At 45.3% G+C, this 24,556-nt stretch overlaps 1 protein-coding gene across 2 annotated transcripts in view; it reads right to left on the bottom strand.

Annotated features, from left to right (window-relative positions):
* The window catches only part of CPEB1 (cytoplasmic polyadenylation element binding protein 1), a 106,421-nt gene that overhangs the window by 49,133 nt on the left and 32,732 nt on the right, over positions 1-24,556 (bottom strand). For both annotated transcript variants that reach the window (XM_077263994.1, XM_077263995.1), the window contains exon 2: positions 689-866. In XM_077263994.1, the coding sequence (XP_077120109.1) occupies positions 689-866 (178 nt within the window). The remainder of the gene's footprint in view (positions 1-688; positions 867-24,556) is intronic.

The following is a 24,556-nucleotide window of genomic DNA, read 5'->3' as shown; positions in this document are numbered from 1 at the left end:
TCTCATCTCACAGCACTGTCAGTATGGTGGAGGAGAGCAGAGTTGCATATGTAACAGCTCTGCTCTCACTTCTGTATTTGTAAATCACAATAAGGCTATGTGCACATGTTAAGGAATATTAAATATAAAAACGCGATAGCCGTGGAAAAAAAAACCGCATACATTAAGCATCCTATTAGGGCATGTGTCCACAGGCCGGATTACATCCGGAATAGCTGCAGATTGAATGCTGCCTAGAGCCGCAGCGTCCAGATGTTACAGCATAATGGAGGGGAGGGGGGGGGGATTTTCGAAATCCCGTCTCCAATATGCGTACAAACACGCATCTGGCGGCCCTGCGTTTCTGGACATGCGGCGCGTCTTTAGATTGCAGCATGTGTTTACCTTGCGGCGACGCTCTGTCGCCAGGTAAGACACAGGGCCCTATGAATGGGGTGCGGAGAATCTGGATGTGTACAATGAACACATCTGGAGTTACCGTGTGTATAGAAGGGGGCGGCGCGAGTTTTCCGCTCCATCCAAAGCACCAGCAATACGGATAGTAGAAACATACCCTAAGAATCAGGCTCGGACTGGCCCACCGGAGAATCCTCCGGTGGGCCCAGGCACTGACACCTGCTGGCAGGGCCCCCACTGCTCAAACACATTCCTAAAATTTAAAAAGTCAATATATAGACAAAATGTTTACCTTGAAGATGGTCACATTTACCCTTGGCATTGGGGGTAGTACACACCCCAGTGAAGTCCAGTGAATTATCCAGCATGGCGTTTATCCTACGGAAGATGTCAGCATTGCTGCATGTAGAAAGCGCTGGAGTGTCAGTTGGGCATCCCCAGCAATCTTTACTTCTCCCTAGATCATCCTTCTGTCATAGAAGCAAACACTTGTCATAATGTATACTCAAAAGAAACACTTTAAAGAAAACCCACAGGTACCCTTTGAAAGCTCATTTTCATATACTGATCAGTTTGAAAGATACCAAGTCAAAGTTGCCCATTAATACCCCAAATGCTACCAGCATAAAAGCGTTAGCAGAAACAATTGCAGTTCGCACAGCAAAACGTGGCTGTAGCCTACAACAGCATTCAGAAAAGAATTAGTCTTACTGGTAATTTGGTTTCTAGGAACCTTCCATGACAGCAGTATTGGAGGATGTCTACCTGCCCTAATGTCTTCAAAGAGAAATTTGTAGTTACAATTCTGCGCTGCCTCTGAGATGAATTTCAGGAGAGTATAGTTGAGTCAGTGATTTTATTCAATGCGTTTCAGGGGTCTCATGCCCCCTTCATCAGGAAATCAGGTGGTATTTCCTGATGAAGGGGGCGTGAAACCCCTGAAACGCATTGAATAAAACCACTGTGAATCAACTATACTCTCCTGAAATTCATCTCAGCAGCAGCGCCGAATTTTAACTACAAATTTCCCTTTGAAGACATTATTTTCTCTGGTCGGTGAAGACCTGTGGATCTGCAGCAGCCGCTATCTACATGCTCTAATCTCATCCTAACCAGGTGAGCAAATTTGGTGTATGTTCTCCTGTAATGTGGATAAGACCCTATTGTGCTCTTTGTCTCCCCATTGTTTTGCAATAGTTACCTGCCCTAATGGGGGACAGGAAACACAAAGGTTAAAATACCCCTTCCTACAACCACCAGTGTTTTTTCTGGACACTAGGATGAATAGTTACCACTCAAGTGCAGGAATCATCCAATAAGAATATCAGATAGGGAAGTTAGTGCTGTTGTGGAAGGTTCCTAGAAACCGAATTACTGGTAAGACTAATTCTATTTTCTCCAGTCACCTTCCACAACAGCAGTATCGGAGTAAAGGTACCGTCACACTAAACGATATCGCTAGCGATCCGTGACGTTGCAGCGTCCTGGCTAGCGATATCGTTTAGTTTGACACGCAGCAGCGATCAGGATCCTGCTGTGATATCGCTGGTCGTTGAACAAAGTTCAGAACTTTATTTGGTCGTCAGACCGGCGTGTATCGTCGTGTTTGACACCAAAAGCAACGATACCAGCGATGTTTTACACTGGTAACCAGGGTAAACATCGGGTTACTAAGCGCAGGGCCACGCTTAGTAACCCGATGTTTACCCTGGTTACCAGTGTAAAATGTAAAAAAACACACAAAAAAACTATATACTCACCTTCGCGTCCCCCGGTGTCCACTTCCCACACTGACTGAGCGCCGTAAGGTGAAAGTGAAAGTACAGCACAGCAGTGACGTCACCGCTCTGCTGTTAGGGCCGGCGCTCAGTCAGTGCAGGAAGCGGACGCGAATGTAAGTATGTACTGTTTGTTTTTTTACATTTTACGCTGGTAACCAGGGTAAACATCGGGTTACTAAGCGCGGCCCTGCGCTTAGTAACCCGATGTTTACCCTGGTTACCCGGGGACCTCGGCATCGTTGGTCACTGGAGAGCGGTCTGTGTGACAGCTCTCTAGCGACCAAACAGCGACGCTGCAGCGATCAGCATCGTTGTCTGTATCGCTGCAGCGTCGCTTAGTGTGACGGTACCTTTACACCAACAACTAATTTCTTAGGAGGGACAACAGCCAGCAGAACTAGTCTGCAAAACGATAAGTCCCTATTGAAATTTAGTCTGTACTGCCTGGTGAATGTATGGACTGACAACCAGGTGGTGGCTCTGCATATCTGCTCTGAAGATGCCCTTTCTGCCCATGACGTTGATCCATAACGAGTAGAGTGGGCCTTCAACGGTGCAGGAGGTGAAAGGTTCTGCAATGTACATGCTCGACAGATGGCTTGCTTGATCCAGTTAGCAATTGTATTTTTAGCTGGCTTCTTACCTTTCTTCTCTCTTGAGAACTGACTAAAGGTACCGTCACACTAAACGACTTTATAACGATATCGCTAGCGATCCGTGACGTTGCAGCGTCCTCGCTAGCGATATCGTTTAGTTTGACACGCAGCAGCGATCAGGATCCTGCTGTGATATCGCTGGTCGGAGCTAGAAGTCCAGAACTTTATTTGGTCGTCAGGTCGGCGTGTATCGTCGTGTTTGACAGTAAAAGCAACGATGCCAGCAATGTTAAACATGGAGCTAACGACCTGTGAGAACGATAAGTGAGTCACCGTTACGTCACAGGATCGCTCCTGCATCGTTCTGGAGCTGCTGTGTTTGACATCTCTACAGCGACCTAAACAGCGACGCTGCAGCGATCGGATCGTTGTCTATATCGCTGCAGCGTCGCTTAGTGTGACGGTACCTTAAGTAGGTTCTGGTCAATCCTCCAACTTTGTTTGCTGGAGGGAAAAAAAATTAAATAAAACCTGCGAACATCCAGGGTATGAGACTTCCTTCGCATTGGAGGGATTTGGACAGAATGAGGATAGCACGGTATCCTGACCTATGGAAATCTGAGACTACTTTAGGCACAAAGGAGGGAACTAACCGAAGGATAACGCCATCTGTAGTGGTAGTTAAACATGGCTCTTGTATGGATAGGGCCTGAAGCCCTCCGACATGCCTAGCGGTAGTCATTGCCACTAGAAAAAAAAACAAAAAAAAAAAAAAGTTTCAAGGGTCAGGTTTTATAATCAAAGATGGGAGAGGTTTGAACGGATCCTGGGTTAAACTATTAAAGGACCAGATTCAAGTCCCAGGGAGGAACTTGACTATGAAGTCTAGGACAAATCCTAGCTGCAGACATCATGAAGCGTTTAACCCAGTGATGGCCAGCTAAATCCTGATCAAAAAAGGAACTAAGAGCCAAGACCTGTACTTTCAGTGTACTAGGTGTTTGTCCCAACCCCGAACACCTTTTGAAGGAAGTCTAAAAGTTTGTGCAATATTAGGATGGAAAAAGGATCAGTTGTGTCCAGGAGACACCAGGATAATAGTTTCCAGACTGCCATAGATAGCGTTGGTTACTGGTTTTCTACTCTTCTGGAGAGTTTGTATTACTCCATTTGAGAGACCCTTGGCTTTTAGAATTTTGGCCTCAGTAACCAGGCTGCAAGGTTCAATCTTTAAATCTGGGTGTAATAGGGGACCCTGTTGAAGGTTGACCTTCTGGGGAAGAGGAAGGGGACCTTCCTGAGCCATGTCCACCAATGTGCTGCACCAGCTTCTTTCTGACCACTTGGGTGCAATCAGAATTGTGGTGACTCGAACTGAACAGATTTTTTGTAGTGTTCTTGCCAACATTGGAACTGGTGAAAAGGCGTACGCCAGGCTGAATTTCTAAGGTTGGGTGAAGGCATTATCCCCGGTGCTCCATACTTGGGATTGAGGGAGAAATGTTCTCGCCTTTGTGTTCTGACCATTGGCAAACAGGTCTACATTGGGACTCCCCCACTTTGATACCAGGGACAGGAAGACCTCCTGGTTCAGGCACCATTCTCCCCAGTGGATGTCCTTTCTGCTGAGGAAATCTGCTTGGATATTGTCCTGCTGTGATTTACAAGATTTTTTGCCCGGGGGGAAAGTTCTGTAGCCTTGTCTAAAATTTCATCAAGGGCTGGACCAAACAGAGTCCTTGTAAGGGAATACCGCAGAGCTTAGTTTTGGAGGTAAAGTAACCCCCCCCCCCCCATGACTTAAGCCATAGTGCTCTCCTAGATGAATTGGAGAGTACTGCTGATCTAGCAGATACATGGACGACTCAGCCGAGGCATCTGCCAGGAACCATGTTGCTTTTTGGAGTAGGGAAGAGTCCAGTATCTCCTCCCTAGAAGTGCCCTGAGCAAGGTGATTTTCTAACATATGTAGCCAGCGGGGGAAAAAAAAAACAAAAAAAAAAAAACTTGGTGACATGTAGAGGCCATGTTCATTTTCAGCATATTAGGGGAGGTGTCCCAAGATTTTCTTAAGCTCTTGATTTTACAATCCAAGGGATCCTAGAGCCGGGAAGAGTCTTTGAAAGGAAGAGAAGTCCTTTTAGCTACCCTGGATACCTGCACATCCCCTTTGGGGATCTCCCATAAGGAACAATTGCCTTCCAGTGGGAAGTTTGTTTGTTTTGTTTTTTTAAACTCTGAAGGGACACCAAGTCCTTTTTCAGGAAGGTGCCATTCAGGAAGGACAAGGTTCTCAATACTTGTGTATGGGGAAACCCCCTTTTTGATCCCGAGGCTTTAGCCCCCAAAACATTGTCTTGTACAGAATGTTTCACTTCCTCCTTCTCCCCTTCCATGGTGCTTCTCAGCATACTAATTAGCTGTTCCATATCAACGGTAGGGAAACTTTTTTTTTTTTTTTTTTGGAGGAGGTGGTTGTGGTATTGTGGCTTGGGAAAGGGTAGTCAGAGGACTGAACTTTTGTTTTATGAGGGCTTTGATGCTGTCCAGGAGGGAGGGCTGTTTGGCACACAACAAGTCATCCGTGCAAGGCTGGAAAATTATATGCAGAAGGCAGTCTGGAGGCACATACCACACTTGCAGCTGGCACCTTATCTATCAAGTCACCTATAAGGTTATACCCTGGACAGCAAGGGACCTACAACCGCTACTTACAGTAGAAGGTGAATGCTGGACTCTGCAAAAGCAGAGAGTAAGGGTACCGTCACACATTGAAATTTTCATCGCTGCGACGGCACGATCCGTGACGTCGCAGCGATCGTATGAATATCGCTCCAGCGTCGTAGACTGCGGTCACACGTTGCAATCACGGCGCTGGAGCGATGCCGAAGTCCCCGGGTAACCAGGGTAAACATCGGGTAACTAAGCGCAGGGCCGCGCTTAGTAACCCGATGTTTACCCTGGTTACCAGCGTAAACGTAAAAAAACAAACAGTACATACTCACCCGTCGGTGTCCTTCAGGTCCCTTGCCGTCTGCTTCCTGCTCTGAGTGCAGCCGTACAGTGAGCAGAGCGCAGCACCGCTGTGATCTGCTCTCACTTTCCGGCCGGCACTCAGAGCAGGAAGCAGACGGCAAGGGACCTGAAGGACACCGACGGGTGAGTATGTACGGTTTGTTTTTTTACGTTTACGCTTGTAACCAGGGTAAACATCGGGTTACTAAGCGCGGCCCTGCGCTTAGTTACCCGATGTTTACCCTGGTTACAAGCGAAGACATTGCTGGATCGCTGTCACACACAACGATCCAGCGATGTCAGCGGGTGATCAAGCGACGAAAGAAAGTTCCATACGATCTGCTACGACGTACGATTCTCAGCAGGATCCCTGATCGCTGCTGCGTGTCAGACACTGCGATATCGTAACGATATCGCTAGAACGTCACGAATCGTAACGTCGTAGCGATGGAAATTTCAATGTGTGACGGTACCCTAAGGGTTTGTCACCGTCCATTGGTCAGTCTTTCACCAGTCAGGGACACAAATGGGCTTTACCTGGAGGCATCCCCTGGCCAGGATTTTAAAGGATCGAGGTCCCTGCGTAGTTGAGTGCTCCTCTTCCCTATGGTTTGATGCGGGGGGAGGAGAGCACCCCAATCCCTGCCTGCACTGGAAAACAGTGGCCGGCGGCACGTGCGCTTCAGCATGCAACGCACAGGAACAAACTGGAAGTTTGGGTGACATCACTTCCAGGATGCACGCATTGCCGGAACTAGCAGCAGGGAGGGAGGAGGGTGCCAGGGAGCTACAGGACCCTGGCTGCATGGCACTGCCCAGCTTCACCCCACAAGGAGGTGCAGGAAGAGCGGGAGAGGGGGTCCCCGAGTTGCACACTGACTGAAGATGGGAGCTGCCAATGGAGGAGAGCAGTGCCCCTGACCTCGGCTGCCTGGCATGGATGGGTAAGAAGTGCTCCCGAATGCCGGCCACAGCAGCACTATCCAGGACCTCTTCATGCCCCATAGGGGACAGGAAAAACACTGGTGGTTGTAGGAAGGGGAGGGGTATTTAACCTCTGTTTCCGGTCCCCCATTAGGGTGGGGAGACATCCTCCGATACTGCTGTCATGGAATGTGACTGGAGAAAAGTGTTGCAGGATTCTTGCAGAGTCTCATGACTAAGTTGCTCTAGCTGACAATCTTGCTGTCAATTATGTGCAGCCATAGTAAGTGACTATTAACCCCGTCACTCCAAAGCCTGTTTTTACCTGCCTGATCAGACCCATTTACAATGGTGACCAGTGTCACTTTGTTTTAACTCTGGAAAGATTCAACAGTTCCAACTGATTTGAAGACTGCTTGACAGTACTTCACGATAGTGGTAACATTTGACTTGATTTGGGCAATAATGAACCCCTCAAGGTGCTCAAAACCACATTTGAGAAGTTTAACCATTCAGGTGCTTCAGAGGAACTACAGCAACATGGAAGGAAAAAAAAAATTTTGAACTTTTCACAAGTGTTACTTTAGCCCCAATTTTTGTTTATTTTCACAATGGTAACAGGAGAAAGTGGACCTCAATTTGTTGCGCTTTATCTATTAAGTACTTCGGTACGCAATATGTGGAGGAAGACTAGACTGTTTGGGTTCACAAGGAAGGAGTGACTGACGGAATGGTCTGCAGGTGTCATGTTGAGTTTGAAGAGGTGTCAAAATAGTGGAATAACCCAACAAGTGACCATTTTGTAAACTAGACCCCTCAAGGAATTTATCTAGAAGTGTGGTGGCAGTGGAACCCACAGGTGCTTCATAGAATTTTACAGTGTTGATCTGAAAATAAATAAAAAAAGACACCATTAAAAAAAAAGTTTTAGCCCCAAGTTCTGTTCAGTGATGGAGAAAATAGACCCCAACATTTGAGCAATTTCTCCTGAGTACATAGATACCGCCATATGTGGTTGAATACTTCTGATGCACAGTGAAAAGCTAGGAAGGGAAAAAGCACCATAATGGAGTTCAGATTTTTCTGGACTGGTTTGAGTGTGCCATGTCACATTGGCAGAGCCCCTGAGGTTCCAGAACAGTTTACCCCCTATAAGTGACCCCCATTTTAGAAACTGTACAGCTGAGAGACTATGGAGTGAGAGCACCATTTGACTCCTGGAATGCAGAATAGTTTATGGACTCCATATACAGAGCCCCCACCGCATGTGCTTGAAAAGCAGAATCCCCAAGTGACCCCAATTTGAAAATTCTACCCCTTTGGGAATTTATCTGCAGGTGTAGTGACAATTTTGACTCCATGGGTGTCTTCTGAAAACAAGCAGAAGGATGTTGAGTAAAAATTGCAAACTGCTATTGTAGTGATCAGCATGTTGTAGTCACCCAATACATTGTGCCCAGCTCATGTACCTGTAAGTTAAGCCCCAAAAGGTTGTTGTGCAATCTCTTGAGTATGTCAATACCCCACGTGGTCAACAACTACTTTTGGATGCATCGTGCAAAGCTCACAAGGGAAGAGGCGCCATATTGGAGTTAACATTTTTGCTGGATTGGTTTGAGCATGCCTTGTCACATTGGCAGAGCCTCGGAGGTGCAAGAAGAGCACAAGTGTCCCCCATATTTTACAAATTACACCTCTCAATGAACTCATCTAGGTGTACAGTGATCATATTGATACCACAGGTGAGTCAGAAATTTATACCATTGGGTAATGAAGAAAAATTAAATTTTTAACCAGAATTTAGTTTTAACTCCAGATTTTACATTTACACACTGGGAAATGGGTAAAAATGGCACCAAAATTTGTCCCACAGTTTCTGCTAAATGTAGAAATACCCTATATTTGGCTTACAGTACTGCTTAGCCATGTAGCAAGACTCAGGAGGGACAGAGCACTATTGACAAATAGCTCTGAGTCTCAGTGTATGGCTAAGCAGTACTGTTATACAGGAGGCATCCTGGAGTGCAGAGTTTTTCTAGAATAGTTTGTGGACTCCATATACAGAGCCCACAAGTGCTAGAAGAGCAGAATACCCCTAAAGTGACCAGATTTTGAAAATCATACCCCTTTGGGAAGTCATCTACAGATGTAGTGACAGTTGATGCCATGGGTGTCTTCCAGAAACAAGCTGCTGAGTGAAAATTGCAAACTGCCATTGTAGTGCCCAGTATGTTGTAGTCACCAGTGCCCAGCAAGTGGTAGTGCCCAGCTCATGCTTCTGGAGACATGCAATTGTAAATTAGGTGGGCTCTCATCGCTACAGAAGTGCCAATCATGTGGACACCAACTGGTTTAGGCACACTGGGGCTCAGAAGCACATAATTTTGGGAGGGGGGGGGGGGGGCACTTTTGCAGAGCCTTTGTGCTACCAGCAGTGTGGAAGTCCTCCCTATATTTCTGTTAACAGATGGACCCGAGTGGGGCTTGCTTTTTATTGCTAAAGTTGAGGCTTTTATTTGGAACACTTTGGATCACATTCATCTGGCGCTGTACACTTACCGTATATACTCGAGTATAAGCCGACCCGAGTATAAGCCGACCCCCCTAATTTTGCCACAAAAAACTGGGAAAACTTATTGACTCGAGTATAAGCCTAGGGTGGAAAATGCAGCAGGTACTGGTGAATTTCAAAATTAAAAATAGATACTCCATACCGTTCATTATGGCCCCATAGATGCTCCACAAAGCTGTGCCACATATAATGCTCTGCACTGTTCATTATAGCCCCATAGATGCTCCACATAAAGCTGTGCCATATATACAATGCTCTGCACCGTTCATTATGGCCCCATAGATGCTCCACATAAAGCTGTGCCATATATACAATGCTCTGCACCGTTGCCCCATAGCTGTGCCATATAGTGCTCTGTACCGCTGTGCCATATAGTGCTCTGCACCGTTGCCCCATAGCTGTGCCATACAGTGCTCTGCACCATTGCCCCGCACCATTGCCCCGCACCATTGCCCCATAGCTGTGCCATATAGTGCTCTGCACCGTTGCCCCATAGCTGTGCCATCTAGTGCTCTGTACCGTTGCCCCATAGCTGTGCCATATAGTGCTCTGCACCATTATTGCCCCATAGCTGTGCCATATAGTGCTCTGCACCATTATTGCCCCATAGCTGTGCTGCTGCTGCAATAAAATAATAAAACACATACTCACCTGTCTTGCTTGCAGCTCCTCGGCACCATCTTCCCGGCGTCTCTCCGCACTGACTGATCAGGCAGAGGGCGGCGCGCACACTATATGCGTCATCGCGCCCTCTGACCTGCACAGTCAGTGCGGAGAGAGAGACGCCGGGAAGATGGCGCGACGCCCGGCGTGTGGAACGAGGACAGGTGAATATGCGATACTTACCTGCTCCCGGCGTCCCGCTCCTTCCCCCGGACAGTTGGTCTTCGGTGCCGCAGCCTCTTCCTCTATCAGCGGTCACCGGCACCGCTGATTAGAGAAATGAATTATGCGGCTCCGCCCCTATGGGAGGTGGAGCAGCCTATTCATTTCTCTAATGAGCGGTCCCACGTGACCGCTGAACAGGGGAAGAGGCTGCTGCACCGAAGACAGTGGGACGGGCAGGGGGAGCGCCAGGAGCCCCGGAAGCAGGTAAGTATGCCTCAGCGCCCTCTCCCCCTCACCCGCAGACCGTGACTCGAGTATAAGCCGAGGGGGCACTTTCAGCCCAAAAATTTGGGCTGAAAATCTCGGCTTATACTCGAGTATATACGGTACTTTGCGGTTTCCATCTAAATGTGACTCCATTCAGATGAACCTGAAGGAGCCACTCACTATAGTGAGACAGCAGCGTTACTCTGGACTGTTCAGCATTGTCCTTTTCCCACCCCAGAGGTGCAGAAAACTGGCCAACAGCACTTAAGCACTCCTAATAAAGAGATAGACACCACCAACTCATAGGCCAGACGGTGTCCAGTGTCTCCATTTGCCTCATTATAGGTAATCTTCTGCTGGGGGTTACATCTGAAATCATGTACTTCAGAGATTTTCATGCAGGTGTAAGTGCTGAGCGTAAAGCTCAGGATAAATATGAGCCGCACTGCGATCTTTGGGAGGTAGACAAAAAAAAAAAACAGGGGGGGGGGGGTGAAGCAGGTTAAGAATTGGAAAATTGGTTGTATTTTATTACGGCATTCCTCATGCAGTTTAAGTCATTAGATGACTTCTTTGGGCTGGTGAAATAACAGATTTATGTTTATTTTTGGCTGCCACACAAAAATGCTTTATTGCAAAAAATAGAATTAGACTTACCAGTAATTCGGTTTCTAGTAACCCAGCACGACAGCACACCTGGAGGATGTTATCCCTTTCCTAATAGGGACAGGAAATGACGAAGGTTAAATAACACTGACGGGGAGGATGAGGGAGGGGTTATTATAAAAGGACCACAGGAGGAATGCTTCAAATTATATGTATTCTTTTCAGAATGTATATTAAGCAAAGGGAGGGATTACTCCTGCTGTGGTGGGTGACTAGAAACCAAATTACCGGTAAGTTTAATTCCATTTCTCTAGTAACCCCCCACGACAGCACACCTGGAGCTGTACCCAAGAGTAACATTTAGGGAGGGACTATAGCTATAGCTCTAAGGACTTTTTCTCCTAAGGCCAAGTCTTCTTTTGACATCAGGTCTAGCCTGTAATGTTTGGAAAACATATGGACTGAGGACCATGTAGCAGCTCTGCATATTTGCTCAATGGAAGCACTGGCTCTCGGCCCAGGAGACAGCTATTGCTATGGTAGATTGAGCTGTGAATCTTTATGGTGGTGGAAGGCCCTGGATTTGTTAAGCCTCCAAGATTGCTCTCTTGATCCAGTTGGCAGTTGTAGATTTGGAAGTCTTCCCTTTATTCTGGCCGTGAAGATGAATAAACATGTTCTGATCCTTTGTAACTTTCTCTGAAGCTTGGAGATAAGTACCATTCTCTGAACATCCAGAGTATGGAATTGTTCTTCCTCATTCTTTGGTTCCTGATAGGAGGGGAGAATTCTCCTGCGACTTGAGGAAATCAGACGACTTTTGGGAGAAAAGTCTTATCCTGCAATTTGATACATCCTGTCTTGTAAAATCTTCATGTAGGGCTCATTGACAGGGCTTGTAGTTCACCTACTCTCCTGGCTGTAGTTGCTACCAGGAAGGTGGTTTTGCAGGCGAGCTTATCCATATTTATTGATGACAAGGGCTCAAAAAAGTGAAAAGGCAAGTCCCTTCAGGACTATATATTTAGGTCCCAGGATGGGACTATATTCATAGACCTTGAAGATATGCAGGATGCTGCCGTCAAATCTTATCCATCTGTGGTCAGCTAAAGATTGGTCAGAATACGAGCTCAGGGCTGCCACCTGTACTTTGAGGGTGCTGGGTCCGAGACCTTTTTCCAGGCCATCCTGTAAAATAAAAAAATCCAAACATCCTGGCTAGGTTCAGCCTTTTGGGAGCACTCCATGTGATAAGGTCTTACATATTTTTTGGTAGATTGAATTGGTTACTGTCTTGGCTTTTTTTGTAGTGTCTTAATGACTTTTTTGATAGCCCTCAGAATTGAGAATTCGGAAGCCAGGCATTCAGGTGTAATCTCTCAGGATCTGGATGGAGTATTGGCCATTGATAGAGGTTCTTCACCAGAGGTAGTGCTATTGGTCCATCTACCTTTAAGCTGATGAGTCTCAAACCAGCTTCTTTTGGGCCAAAATGGAGCCACCAGGATTACCCTGACCCCCTGTCCTTATCTTTTGTAGGACTCTTGGTAGAATCGGTAATGGAGGGAAAGCACAAGCCAGTGTGACTGTCCATGGTTGTGCCAATGCATCTACACCCAGCCCAGGATTGGTTGGATCAAGTGAAAAATACTGGTCCACCTTTGTGTTCTGACCGTTTGCAAACAGGTCCACCTCTGGCTGTCCCCACCTTCTGACCAGTATTTGAAAAACTTCCAGGTCTAGACTCCATTCTCCAGGATGGATGTTTGTCCTGCTCAGGAAGTCGGCCTGTATATTTTTTTAATTTCTCCTTATGCGTAGGGCAGACAGCGAGAACGTTTTCTTCGGCCCACGAAAATATTCTGGCTGATATTTTTAGATCCTCGTGTCTTGTACTTCCCTGATGGCGAATGTGGGCAACTGTTGTCCGAGTATATTTTGATATGGGAATTCTGAACAAGAGTTACTGCTGCTTTGAGAACCTCCTCTACCGCTTTCTGTTCTCTGAAGTTCAAGATCATTGGCTTATCTTGCTTGGCCAGTCTCCCTGAAATATGTGCTGGGCCACCGTAGCTCCCCAACCTCTTTCGCTGGCATCTACTCTTATAGTGACCACTGGGTCCTGTGACCAGGGAACAACTCTGATCAAGTTCTCCTTTTGTAGCCACCATGTCAATGAGGACTTTGCGTGCGGTGGTATCTGGATATTTGTGTCTTAAGAATCTGGGGATCCATCCCAGTTTGTCAGGATACAAGCCTGGAGTATTCTGGTGTGGGCTTGTGCCCATGCCACCATCTGGATGCATGATGTCATGGTCCTGAGAAACGACATAGCCCATCTTAAAGACACTATTTTTGTCCCGCAACATTCTTATCTTTGTTGTAAGCAAGGTCCGTTTTTGTTCTGGTAAGAAAGGTTTGGCTGTAAGAGTCTAGCAGGACTCCTAAAAAGATCTTTGTTGTTGACTGAATCATACCCGATTTCTTGTGGTACACTATCCAGCCTAGGGACGACAAGATCTGGACAGTTGCTTGAAGATGCTCATGTAGAATGGGAACCACTACCAAGAGGTCGTCGAGGTACAGAATTATACATATATGCTGACCCCTGATGTAGGCCATCACTTTGGACATGACCTTTGTGAAGATTCTTGGGGCTGAGGATAGCCCAAATGGGAGGACATTGAACTGAAAATGGTCTAAGTCTTTCCCCCTGGCGACTGCAAATCTTAGGAATTTGATAAGTTGGATGGATTTGGACGTGATAATATGAGTCCTTTAAATCTATAGTCGCCATGACGAAATCTTGTCCTATCAGGGGTACTGTTGATCTGATGGATTCCATCTTGAACCTTCTGTAAGCTACATATCGATTCAGGGGTTTCAGGTTGACTACTCGATGAGACCCATTTGTTTTTTTTTTTTTTTTTTTTTTTTATTAGGAATAAGTTTGAATTATGTCCCTTGTTCCTCTCGTTCTCTGGGACTGTGGAGATCACATTGCTGACTAAGGGTACCGTCTCACAGTGGCACTTTGGTCGCTACGACGGCACGATCCGTGACGCTCCAGCGATATACTTACGATCTCGCTGTGTGACACGCTACTGCGATCAGGGACCCCGCTGAGAATCGTACGTCGTAGCAGATCGTTTGAAACTTTTTCGTCGTCAAGTGTCCCACTGTGGTGGCATGATCGCATCGTGTAACAAAGGTGTGCACGATATTGTATACGATGTGCGCACAGTAACCAACGGCTTCTACATCGCAAATACGTCATGAAATTATCGCTCCAGCGCCGTGCATTGCGAAGTGTGACCGCAGTCTACGACGCTGGAGCGTCACGGATCGTGCCGTCGTAGCGACCAAAGTGCCACTGAGACGGTACCCTTAGATCTTGTACTCCTGCTATCAATGTGGATTGTAGCTTTGGTGTGGATAAAAATGTTTAATTTTTTTTTTTTTGAGGATAGAAACTCTTTATCCCCTCTGACTGATGTTAAGAGCCACTGATCTGAGCAGATCCTTTTAAGTTTGAGATAAGACCCGCCATCGTGATGGAGTCATTGTTTTCTTTGATTTTGGGGTTGGGGAAAAAATAAAATAAAAAAAATATATTATTATTATTTTCCTGTCTCTTCTCCTTTTGGATAACTCCAACGGCCTGACTTGCCCTTGTATTAAGGAGTATGCTCCGGTTGAGAGCAGAAGGGTCTTCTACAGTTCTAGGCTCTGGTAATTTTTTTTTGTCTGAGGCCTTCTCCAGTAGATCATCCAAGGCAGAACCAAACATTTTCCCTTAAAAGGGAAAAGAATACAGCTTCATCTTCGAAGTTATATCACTAGACCAAGATCTTAGCCAAAGTGCTTGTCTTACTGAGTTGGACAACCCTGATGCTCTCCCTGCCACCCTCACAGATTCAGCAGAGGCATCTGCCAGAAAGCCTGTTGCTTTCTGGAAGATAGGGAGGCTAGAATATCTTCTCTGAGAGTGCCTGAGGACAGGTGCTCTTCTAGTTGTCCCAGCCAGACCAGCCCAGTGCATTGACCTAGCCACACAGGTAGATACAAAATTGATGTTCAGTAAGGATGCTGACGTTTCCCATGACTTCCATAGTAGTCTGTCCATCTTACGTTCCAGAGGATCTTTCAACTGGGAGGCATCCTCAAATGGTAGCGTGGTTTTTTTTTTTTTTCTTCTCTTTTAAAGCTACGCTAGCAATCTGGACATCCACTTTTGGAATTTCCGACCAGCATGGAGCTGTCTCATCATCTACCAGAAATCTCTCCTTAATCTCCGCTGGGGTGGTCAGCCTTTTTTCTGGGGATTCCCATTCTTCTAGGACTAAGTCACAGATATTTTTGTGAATGGGAAACACCCGTTTTTTTCTTAGAACGGAGACCTCAGAACATCTCTTCCTGTACTGACAGCTATTTTCTCTTCCTCAATCTCCATATAGTCTTCCTTACTGCTGTAAAGTCTTCTATGTCACTCGAGGAGAAGTAATATCTCTTGCTGGGAAGTCTGAGTCTAGGGATAATTCACCCTCTTCTGGAAGATCGTCAGGATTTTATGCCGTTCTGTGTATATTGATAAGGCAGGTTTATTCTTTGGGTCAGTACGACTGCAGTGATAACACATTCATATCATTTGGTGCTTTTACAGAATAAAAACTATTTTATAGGAAAACAAATTTGCATTGACTTATTCCAAGCGCTACAACTTTATTTTTCTGCTGATGGAGTTGCATGGTGGCTTTTGCCAGACAAGATGACATTTAAAGCTATACCATTTTTATTTACATTAGTCTTCATGATAAAGCATAGTTTGCCTTGTTTCTTCTTTACGGTGTCCACTACATGGGTTAACTAGTGGAGCAGTTTTATAGGTCAGGTTGTTCCAGACAAGGCAATACCAAATGTGTACCATTGTTTCTACCCCCACCCCCTTTTTCATAATATTTATAGATACATTTTAAATGTTTACAACTTTTTTTACTTATTCCCACCATGGGACCCTTACTTTCTGCAGTCTGATCACTGTTATAAGGTATGGCAATTCAGGTGCACTGCTACACCTTATAGCCCGTCAGTCCTGCAGACATGTTATTTAAGGTAGATCATGCACTGTGCACGATTAACTTGCTAGTGCCTAGTGACCTGGATGTTGTCCGGATGACATTGGGTCACCATGGCAACAATTGGCATAAATTTAGTGGTGAAAAAAGCTGGCAAAAAAAAAAAAAATGCACAGAATTGACACGCTGCAGGTTTTCAGCAACAAATATACAAGTCAGCCAATAATGGGCATGTATTGTGAAATTGTGTGTTTATACAAAACCCACACAAATGCTAAACATTTATACTAATAAAAATTGTGATTTTATATGGTGATCCCTGCTCTTCTGTATTTGTTCCTGTTTATATATTGGCTGGCTTGATCATGACATGCTGTGGGTTGAACTCATTAATGTATGATGGTGCCCTCCCCTTAAGTTTTCAGGACCAAAATCTGCAAGAAAAAAAAAAACCCTCAGTGTGTGCATGACACTTCAGGTTTCACATTCATTTTGCTGGCAACAGGATTGTCAGGTTTTGCTAGCAAATCTGTAGTGTGCACAAGCCCTTAGGCTGCATTATACCTTGTGAACTTCACACCTTGGGAAAGAAAAAAAAAAAAAAAAATTATATATATATATATATATATATATATATATATATATATATATATATATATATATATATATATATATATATATATATATATACACACACAATATATATACATATATATACATATATATATATATATATATATATATATATATATATATAGCGCCCTCATCTTGAACCATAAGGGATTTAAGGCAACTTCAGAAAGCAGGGGAAATAAAACTCAAGACTGGCTACCATTTCTTGTTAGGGTCCCTAGAGTCTAGCTTTGCAACCCAGTACCAGAGGGTGACAAAGGGGAGTTTGATTTACCATTTTTTTTTTTGATCACTGAAACCACATCAGTGATCAAAATGAACTAATAGGAAAAATGATAATTACTGGTAATTTGATTTTCCAGAACCATGACAGCACTGTACGTGAGATGGCATATGCCCCCAGGAACAGGAAACCTGCAGCAGAGATAACAGAAGGGGCGGCACCTCTCAGTTTGTTTCAGAGTATGGAAGATGACCGCCTTGTTAGTACACGTATGTTACATTCATTTTGTATGGTCACTTATTTGTTTCTATATACGTATATTCTTTGTGTGCATCACACAACCATCACCAAGATAGGGTGGGAATTAGTGCGGTGCCGTCATGGTTCTGGAAAATCAAATTACCGGTAAGTAATCATTTTCCTTTTACCATGACAGCACCATACATGAGGAACAAATAGAAAGACTCCTAGGGTGGGACAACAGCAGATGGAACTTTCCTCCCAAAAGAAAGGTTTGACAGACCTAAGTCTAGCCTATAATCTTATGTCAGAAGAAGGTGGAGGGTGAAGACCATACCACCACTCTATAAATCTGTTCCACAGAAGCATTTGCCCTTTCTGCCCAGAATGTGGCAATAGCACGTGTGGAGTGAGCCGTAACACCCAGTGGGGAAACTTGACCAGAGGAAGGATATGAAGTTGAAATAGCAGCACGCAACCATGCAATAGTTGACCATGAGGCCTTCCCCCCCCCCCCCCTCCAAAATTTCTTTTACTGGAATTTCTTGGCTCATTTCAGACAATTGTCACAGAGAATTCCAAGAAGTTCTGCCAAATTTTCTGGCATTTGTCTGACATGACCTTTTTCCTGCTGGCGAGCAAACCAAAGGGTTCAAGAATCCCTTTGCTAGTAGGAGCCCCCTCTCAAGTTCCAGGTGGTGAGATGGAGCCTGTGTACTTGAGGGTGTTGTACTGGTCCCTGGTGTAGGAGGTTTAGAGTATCTGGAAGGATCCATGGGTCAGAGACACGCGTCTGAGCCACGTGAACCATGCCTTTTTGGCCAAAAGGGAGCGACAAGGATTACTCATGCCTTGTCTTCCGGGATTTTCTTGGTCTGTCGGGATTAATGGTATTGGGGGAAACACAAGCTAGACGAAAGTTCCATCGGTACAGAAGCGCATCCGCTCCCTCCGGGTGTTCTCTTGGGTTCAGAGTGTAGAACTTCCTCACTTTCCGATTTTCTTTTGTAGCAAACAAGTCTATTTCTGGAGTGCCCCAGCTGGCAGATTGTCCCAAATATTTTCTGGTTCAGGGACCACTCTCCTTGATGTAATATGTTATTGCTTAACAAATCGGCTACCAGTTTGACCCTTTTAAGCATGTTCCCACTAGGGAAAGAAGGTTGTTTTCTGCCCATATGAACAGATCTTTGGCCTCTGCCATAAGGGATGCATGCTGATCTTGTGCCCCCTTGCCGATTTATGCAAGCTATAGTTGTGTTGTTGGACACCACCACCACATGTTTTCCCTGTATTTTTTTCCTATATGAAGTGCTTGCCTCACTGCTGACAGTTTTTAGATTGGAAGATGCTGCTCTCATTGAGGCCCCCCATTGACCCTGTAAGACTTGACCCTCTAGGTGTGCTCCCCAACTCCATGGGCTTGCATCGGTAGTTAGCACCACTGGATTCTGCACTGACCAAGGCACCGCGTTGTTTAAATTCTCTGTTCTCAGCCACCATCTTAATGAGTCTTAAACTCTTGGTTATAGAAGAGTTTTCCAATTCAGGTTGTATGGATTTTTTGTTTGCTCGGATAGTATCTGCCATTGCAATTCTCTCGTGTGGGCTTGCGCCCACCCGGTCGCTGGGATTGTTGCTGTTAGAACACCCAAGAGTGACATTGCCTTCCATAGCGAAATGGGCTGTCCCGGTTGGAACAGTTTTATTTTTGTTGAATGGCTTGAATTTTCCTCTGCGGAAGGACACTCTTGTTTGATTGAATCTAATTGGATCCCGAGGAATTCTTGAATCTGAGCTGGGACCAATTTTGATTTTTTTAGGTTTACTATCCAGCCTAGCTTGGTCAGTACTTCCAGCACTCGTGACTGTTTTTACGCAGTTTTCTTTGCTGTCTGCTATTACAAGAAAATTGTCCAAATAGGGTACCAGTATTATATCTTCCTTTCTGATAAAAGACGCTACTTCGGAAATAATTTTTGTAAATATATGTGGAGCTATAGCCACCCCAAAGGGAAAGCATTGGTATTGCAGATGGGTGGGAATTTTTTCAATGTATACCACCAATCTTTAATTTTTATTTATATAGCGCCAACATATTCCACAACGCTTTACAACTTATAGAGGGGACTTGTACAGACAATAGACATTACAGCATAACAGAAATCACAGTTCAAAACAGATACCAGGAGGAATGAGAGCCCTGCTCGCAAGCTTACAAACTATGAGGAAAAGGGGAGACACGAGAGGTGTATGGTAACAATTGCTTTAGTTATTTGGACCTGCCATAGTGTAAGGCTCGGGTGTTCATGTAAAGCTGCATGAACCAGGTAACAGCCTAAGTATGTAGCAGTACAGACAGTGCTATTAACTGAATAGAGTATTAGAACATGATGCTAGGAACCTGATTATGTTTTGTTTGTTTTTTTTAATAGGCCACACAGGCATAGTTAGGTTAATGCATTGAGGCGGTAGGCCAGTCTGAACAAATTAGTTTTTAGGGCACGCTTAAAACTGTGGGGATTAATTGTATTAACCTAGGTAGTGCATTCCAAAGAATCGGCGCAGCACGTGTAAAGTCTTGGAGACGGGAGTGGGAGGTTCTGATTATTGAGGATGCTAACCTGAGGTCATTAGTGGAGCGGGGGGCACGGGTAGGGTGGTAGACTGAGACCAGAGAGGAGATGTAGGGTGGTGCTGAGCCATGGAGTGCTTTGTGGATGAGGGTAGTAGTTTTGTACTGGATTCTGGAGTGGATGGGTAGCCAGTGTAATGACTGGCACAAGGTAGAGGAATCGGTGTAACGGTTGGTCTTCGGTACTGTTGATGTTGGCCAGCAATTGGCACATGGTAATAAGCATCTGTAAGATCTATTACTGCCATGTAACAGTCTGGGTCGAGTACTTTTATTGCCGTTCTTAAGGGTTTCCATTTTGAAGCTAGCCACTTGAATATAGCGGTTTAGTGCCTTCAAGTTGAATATTGCCCTCAGCGAGCCATCCGGTTTTGGCGTGAGGAACAAGGTGCTGTAGAAACCTTTATAGATTGTGAGCCCTCGCGGGCAGGGTCCTCTCCTCCTGTACCAGTTGTGACTTTTACTGTTCAAGATTATTGTACCTGTTTTTATAATGTATGCCCCTCCTCACGTGTAAAGCACCATGGAATAAATGGCGCTATAATAATCTCCTGGTGAGGTGCTCTTATTAGGACCGTTTTTGTATGAGATGGACCTCTAGTGCAGCCTGACTTTTCGGCCACCTGGGTTATCATGCGACTTGGTGGGGGCTGGAGAATTTGAACTGTAGACCTTCCGACAACAAGCTGGTTGCCCATTGAAGCTGGTAATGCTGCCCAGTTGTGGATGAACAATCGGAGTCTTCCCCCACTGGGATTTTGGCGTCATTGGTGTTTGGGGTCAGGTTGGGGGGGGCTAGGCTTACTGAAGAGGAATCCCCACTCTTTCCAGGGTCTGCCCCGCATGGACCCATCATCTGATCGGCCTCCTCTATATTCGGACCCATGAAAGGACGAGCGAGACGTATCCCCCCGGCATCTAGAAAAGGGAGGAGGCGGGAAAACTTCTCTCTTGTCTGACGCCTTCTCTAGGATTTCATCTAAGGCTTTGCCAAAGATACTGTCCCTCACAGGGTACTGCACAGAGTTTGAGACTTGATTGGAAGTCTGCAGTACATTTTTTTTTTTTAGCCACAATGCTCTGCGTCCTGAGTTGGATAAGGCACATGCACGGGTGGCACATCTGACAGTCAACAGAAGCATCTGCTAGGAATCTTGCCGCCCCCTGCAAGGAGGGTAATGCCTCCAGTAGTCTCTTGGACATTTGTTTTTAATCTGATCACCCAGCTACTCTAACCACAGCACGTGCTTGCTGTGCAAGTGGCGGCCACCCTGGGTTTAAATGACCATGTCGCTGCCTCCCAGGCTGATTTCAGAAAAGCATCTGCTTTCTTGTCAAGGTGATCTTAGGCCTCCCATGTCCTCAAATGGAATGGTAGTGCTACACCTTTAGAGGTACTAGCAATGGCTGCATCTAACCTAGGAGACTTCCCCCCCCCCCCCCCCCACACACACACTTTTCACAGACCTCTTCGTCAAAAGGGTATTTGCGTTTTAATGCATGTGGGATAGATCTATTTGTTTTTTTTCCAACTCTTGATCATATTTAGGAAAAAATGTGCGCTTTTTCCTTTCCAGACTGCTGAACATGGTGTCCTGAATTGATCGTGGCTCTAGGGGTTTCTACCCCCATAGTCACCCTAACAAGTTTGAGCAATTTTCCAATATCTTCGGATTGAAAATAAGGGCGGCCATACTCTTCATCTGAGGAGTCCAGGTCTGAGGCATCAGAGGGGGTTAATTCTCCCGGGTCTTCTCCTGAATCTACATCAGACCTCTGGACACTTGTTGGGGGGAGGAGGAGGATTTTCCTTTGTTGCATGGTGTTTTAATTGTTCTTTAACAGTTGATTTAACTTCCTCCCTGATGATCGCTTTAATATTCTGCAATAGGGAACAAGACTCTTCTGCTACTGTTTTATCAATGCATGACTAGTCTAGGGAGGGTTTCTTTGCATAGTGCACAAGCCCTATTCTGTTTTGAGGTAGCTTTCCTTCTCTAAAAAACACATGGTGTAAAGGACATCAGTATGTGTGTCTTGCCTTACAAAGGCACTCACCCCTCCAGGACCCTGGGTACCCCGGTAGCTTGTGCCTCTTCATTCATCTTAGGTACTGCCGGTATGTCAGGATCCACTGCGGGCTCTGCCATGTTTGGGAGGCAGTTGCTGCATTCACTTTTTTCCTTTATAGGGTAGGAGCGGTGTGCATGCCTCTGGAGCAACTTCTGCCCGGAAGTGTCCAGCACACTGGCTCCTCCGGCGTGTGAAGTCACTTCCTGCGAGACCGGAAGTAGTCACCTTCACTTCGGTGGCAGTGTCGGTGAAGGACACGCCCCTTTCCTGGGCCAGCCTCCTGAATGGAGCCGATGCTGGGGAGTCCACCGGGGGGGCATTTTCGGTGGGGATGAGATGCGGTACGCAGCAGCTCCCTTAGACCCAGGATTCCCTGATAGCACCGTATGATGCCGCTGAGTACAGCTGCCCCCACCGTGGACCTCAGCCTCCAGACTGGCAATCAGAGGGAGAACCCTCTGGAGGCAAGCGCTCTGCCACAGGCATCCGCCTGCAGGAACAGGAAACCAAAACTGAGGAGAGAGGTGCCACCCTTTTAGCTCTGTTACAGGTTTCCTGTTCCTGGGGGAGGATGCTCTCACGTACGGTGCTGTCATGTGAAGGAAAAAAAAAAAAAAAAAATTCTACTGTTGCTGGGTACCAGCTGGCAGATCTCACCAGGACACTATGCATACAGCTGCCATTTTCTTCCAGGAAGATGCTAAGGGGTGGATGCTCCATTTCGCTCCTCTGGTATGCTAGATCATATCAGCGGAGAAATTAATGGAAAATCTGACCTTGTGATTGCTGTTATTAGGTGAATGGTAATCATGTGACTGATAACAGTAAACACCGACCCAAATCATGTTTTCTGGGGGTCTCACCTACTCTCCTGGTAGTTGAGATTTTCTGACGATGGGGAGGCGATATAAACTTATTTGTCAACACCCTTAAAGAGCGGCGCTGAGGAATAAGCACTTTAACTGCTGGCCTTAAAGTCATTGTGGTCATTAAGTTAGGCTGGGTTCACATTGCGTTGGTGCAATCTGCACCAACGCTAGTGCCCTTCAAAGATTGTTATGCGATAGCGTAGGTGAAGCATCTGCGCTATCGGTGGTGGACCCAGAAATGCTGCAGACCATGTCCGAGGGTCAGTCACAGAAAGACATCACATAGTTAATGCATGCTGATTATGACCAGGGCTGTGGAGTCGGAGTCTGAGTTGGTTGGAGTCGGTAGAAATGCACCGACTCCAGCTTTAAAAAAAAAAAAAGTAATATTTCATAATTGAACTTTCATATGAATTTTATAAATGTTACTCAAATATATATGTTCTATCAAACTATGAACAGTGATAAGCAGTTCTGCTGGAGATAGAGACATTTCTTACTTCTTGTGTGTCACTGTTCTCCACTGCCCTTATCTAATCTTATACTTGGTTAACCTCATGCTGCCCCAACCCCCCTACTTACAATGTATGAAACTGAAAGTGAAAAGGTGTTGCAAATTCTTAGTAGTAAAGCTCCTCCTCTAGACTAGATGTTTACTAGGTGTGCGTCTTCCAAGCATCTCACAGCTGCTACTCAGAAGAGGAAGAAAGTAAGTAGTATTATCCTTTCAACAAACTTTGCATCAGTTAACTGAGTACATGAGGAATAACAGTATTACTGACCACTATATCAGTTGTACGACCTGGCAATAATTTTGTACAATTGTTTTTAGGAAAAGCAATTGTCATTTGGATTGTGAATGCAGAATTAAAAACCTGAGAATGTCAAAGAAGCGTCACATTAAATCAGCTGTATTTGAACATTTCACCATCACTCAAGATAGAAAACAATATGTCTGTCAGTGGATGACAAATGATCCAGACGAAAACAAATACTGTGAAGCCAAGATCAGTGCATATTCAGGCAAAGATAAAAATGCTCCTACCAGAGCTTCTAATCTAAAGAGACATTTACAGCGCTTTCATCCAGAAGTACTGAAAGCAGTGGATGAGAGAGACTGCATCCAAACCAATGAACCAGTGCCCAGCTCTTCCAAACAAAGGAGCAGAGAACTTTGCAGCCATCAGTTGCAAGATATTTTGTCAGTGACAAAGTTACTGTGACAATGACAGATACATTTAAAAAACAGATCATAGAGCTTGTTGTAAAGGATAGTGTGCCTATTTCATTATTTTCACGACCAGCTTTTATGTGTTTGAATGGGGAAATGGCCCGCAAGCTTGGTGTTTCTCTGGAGAGAGAGAGTATTAGAAAATTAGTAATCGAAGAAGCTTTTAAACAAAAGGAAGAACTTAAAAAAAAACCTCTCAAGGGACATAGTAACATAGTTAGTAACATAGTTAGTAACAGTTAGTAAGGCCGAAAAAAGACATTTGTCCATCCAGTTCAGCCTATATTCCTATATTCCATCATAATAAATCCCCAGATCTACATCCTTCTACAGAACCTAATAATTGTATGATACAATATTGTTCTGCTCCAGGAAGACATCCAGGCCTCTCTTGAACCCCCCGACTGAGTTCGCCATCACCACCTCCTCAGGCAAGGAATTCCAGATTCTCACTGCCCTAACAGTAAAGAATCCTCTTCTATGTTGGTGGAAAAACCTTCTCTCCTCCAGACGCAAAGAATGCCCCCTTGTGCCCGTCACCTTCCTTGGTATAAACAGATCCTCAGCGAGATATTTGTATTGTCCCCTTATA

Source organism: Ranitomeya variabilis, chromosome 5 (assembly GCF_051348905.1).
Source record: "Ranitomeya variabilis isolate aRanVar5 chromosome 5, aRanVar5.hap1, whole genome shotgun sequence".
In the NCBI taxonomy this organism is placed as follows: domain Eukaryota; kingdom Metazoa; phylum Chordata; class Amphibia; order Anura; family Dendrobatidae; genus Ranitomeya; species Ranitomeya variabilis.
The sequence above is the reverse complement of the archived record's forward strand: the minus strand, read 5'-3'. Positions and strand labels throughout refer to the sequence as shown.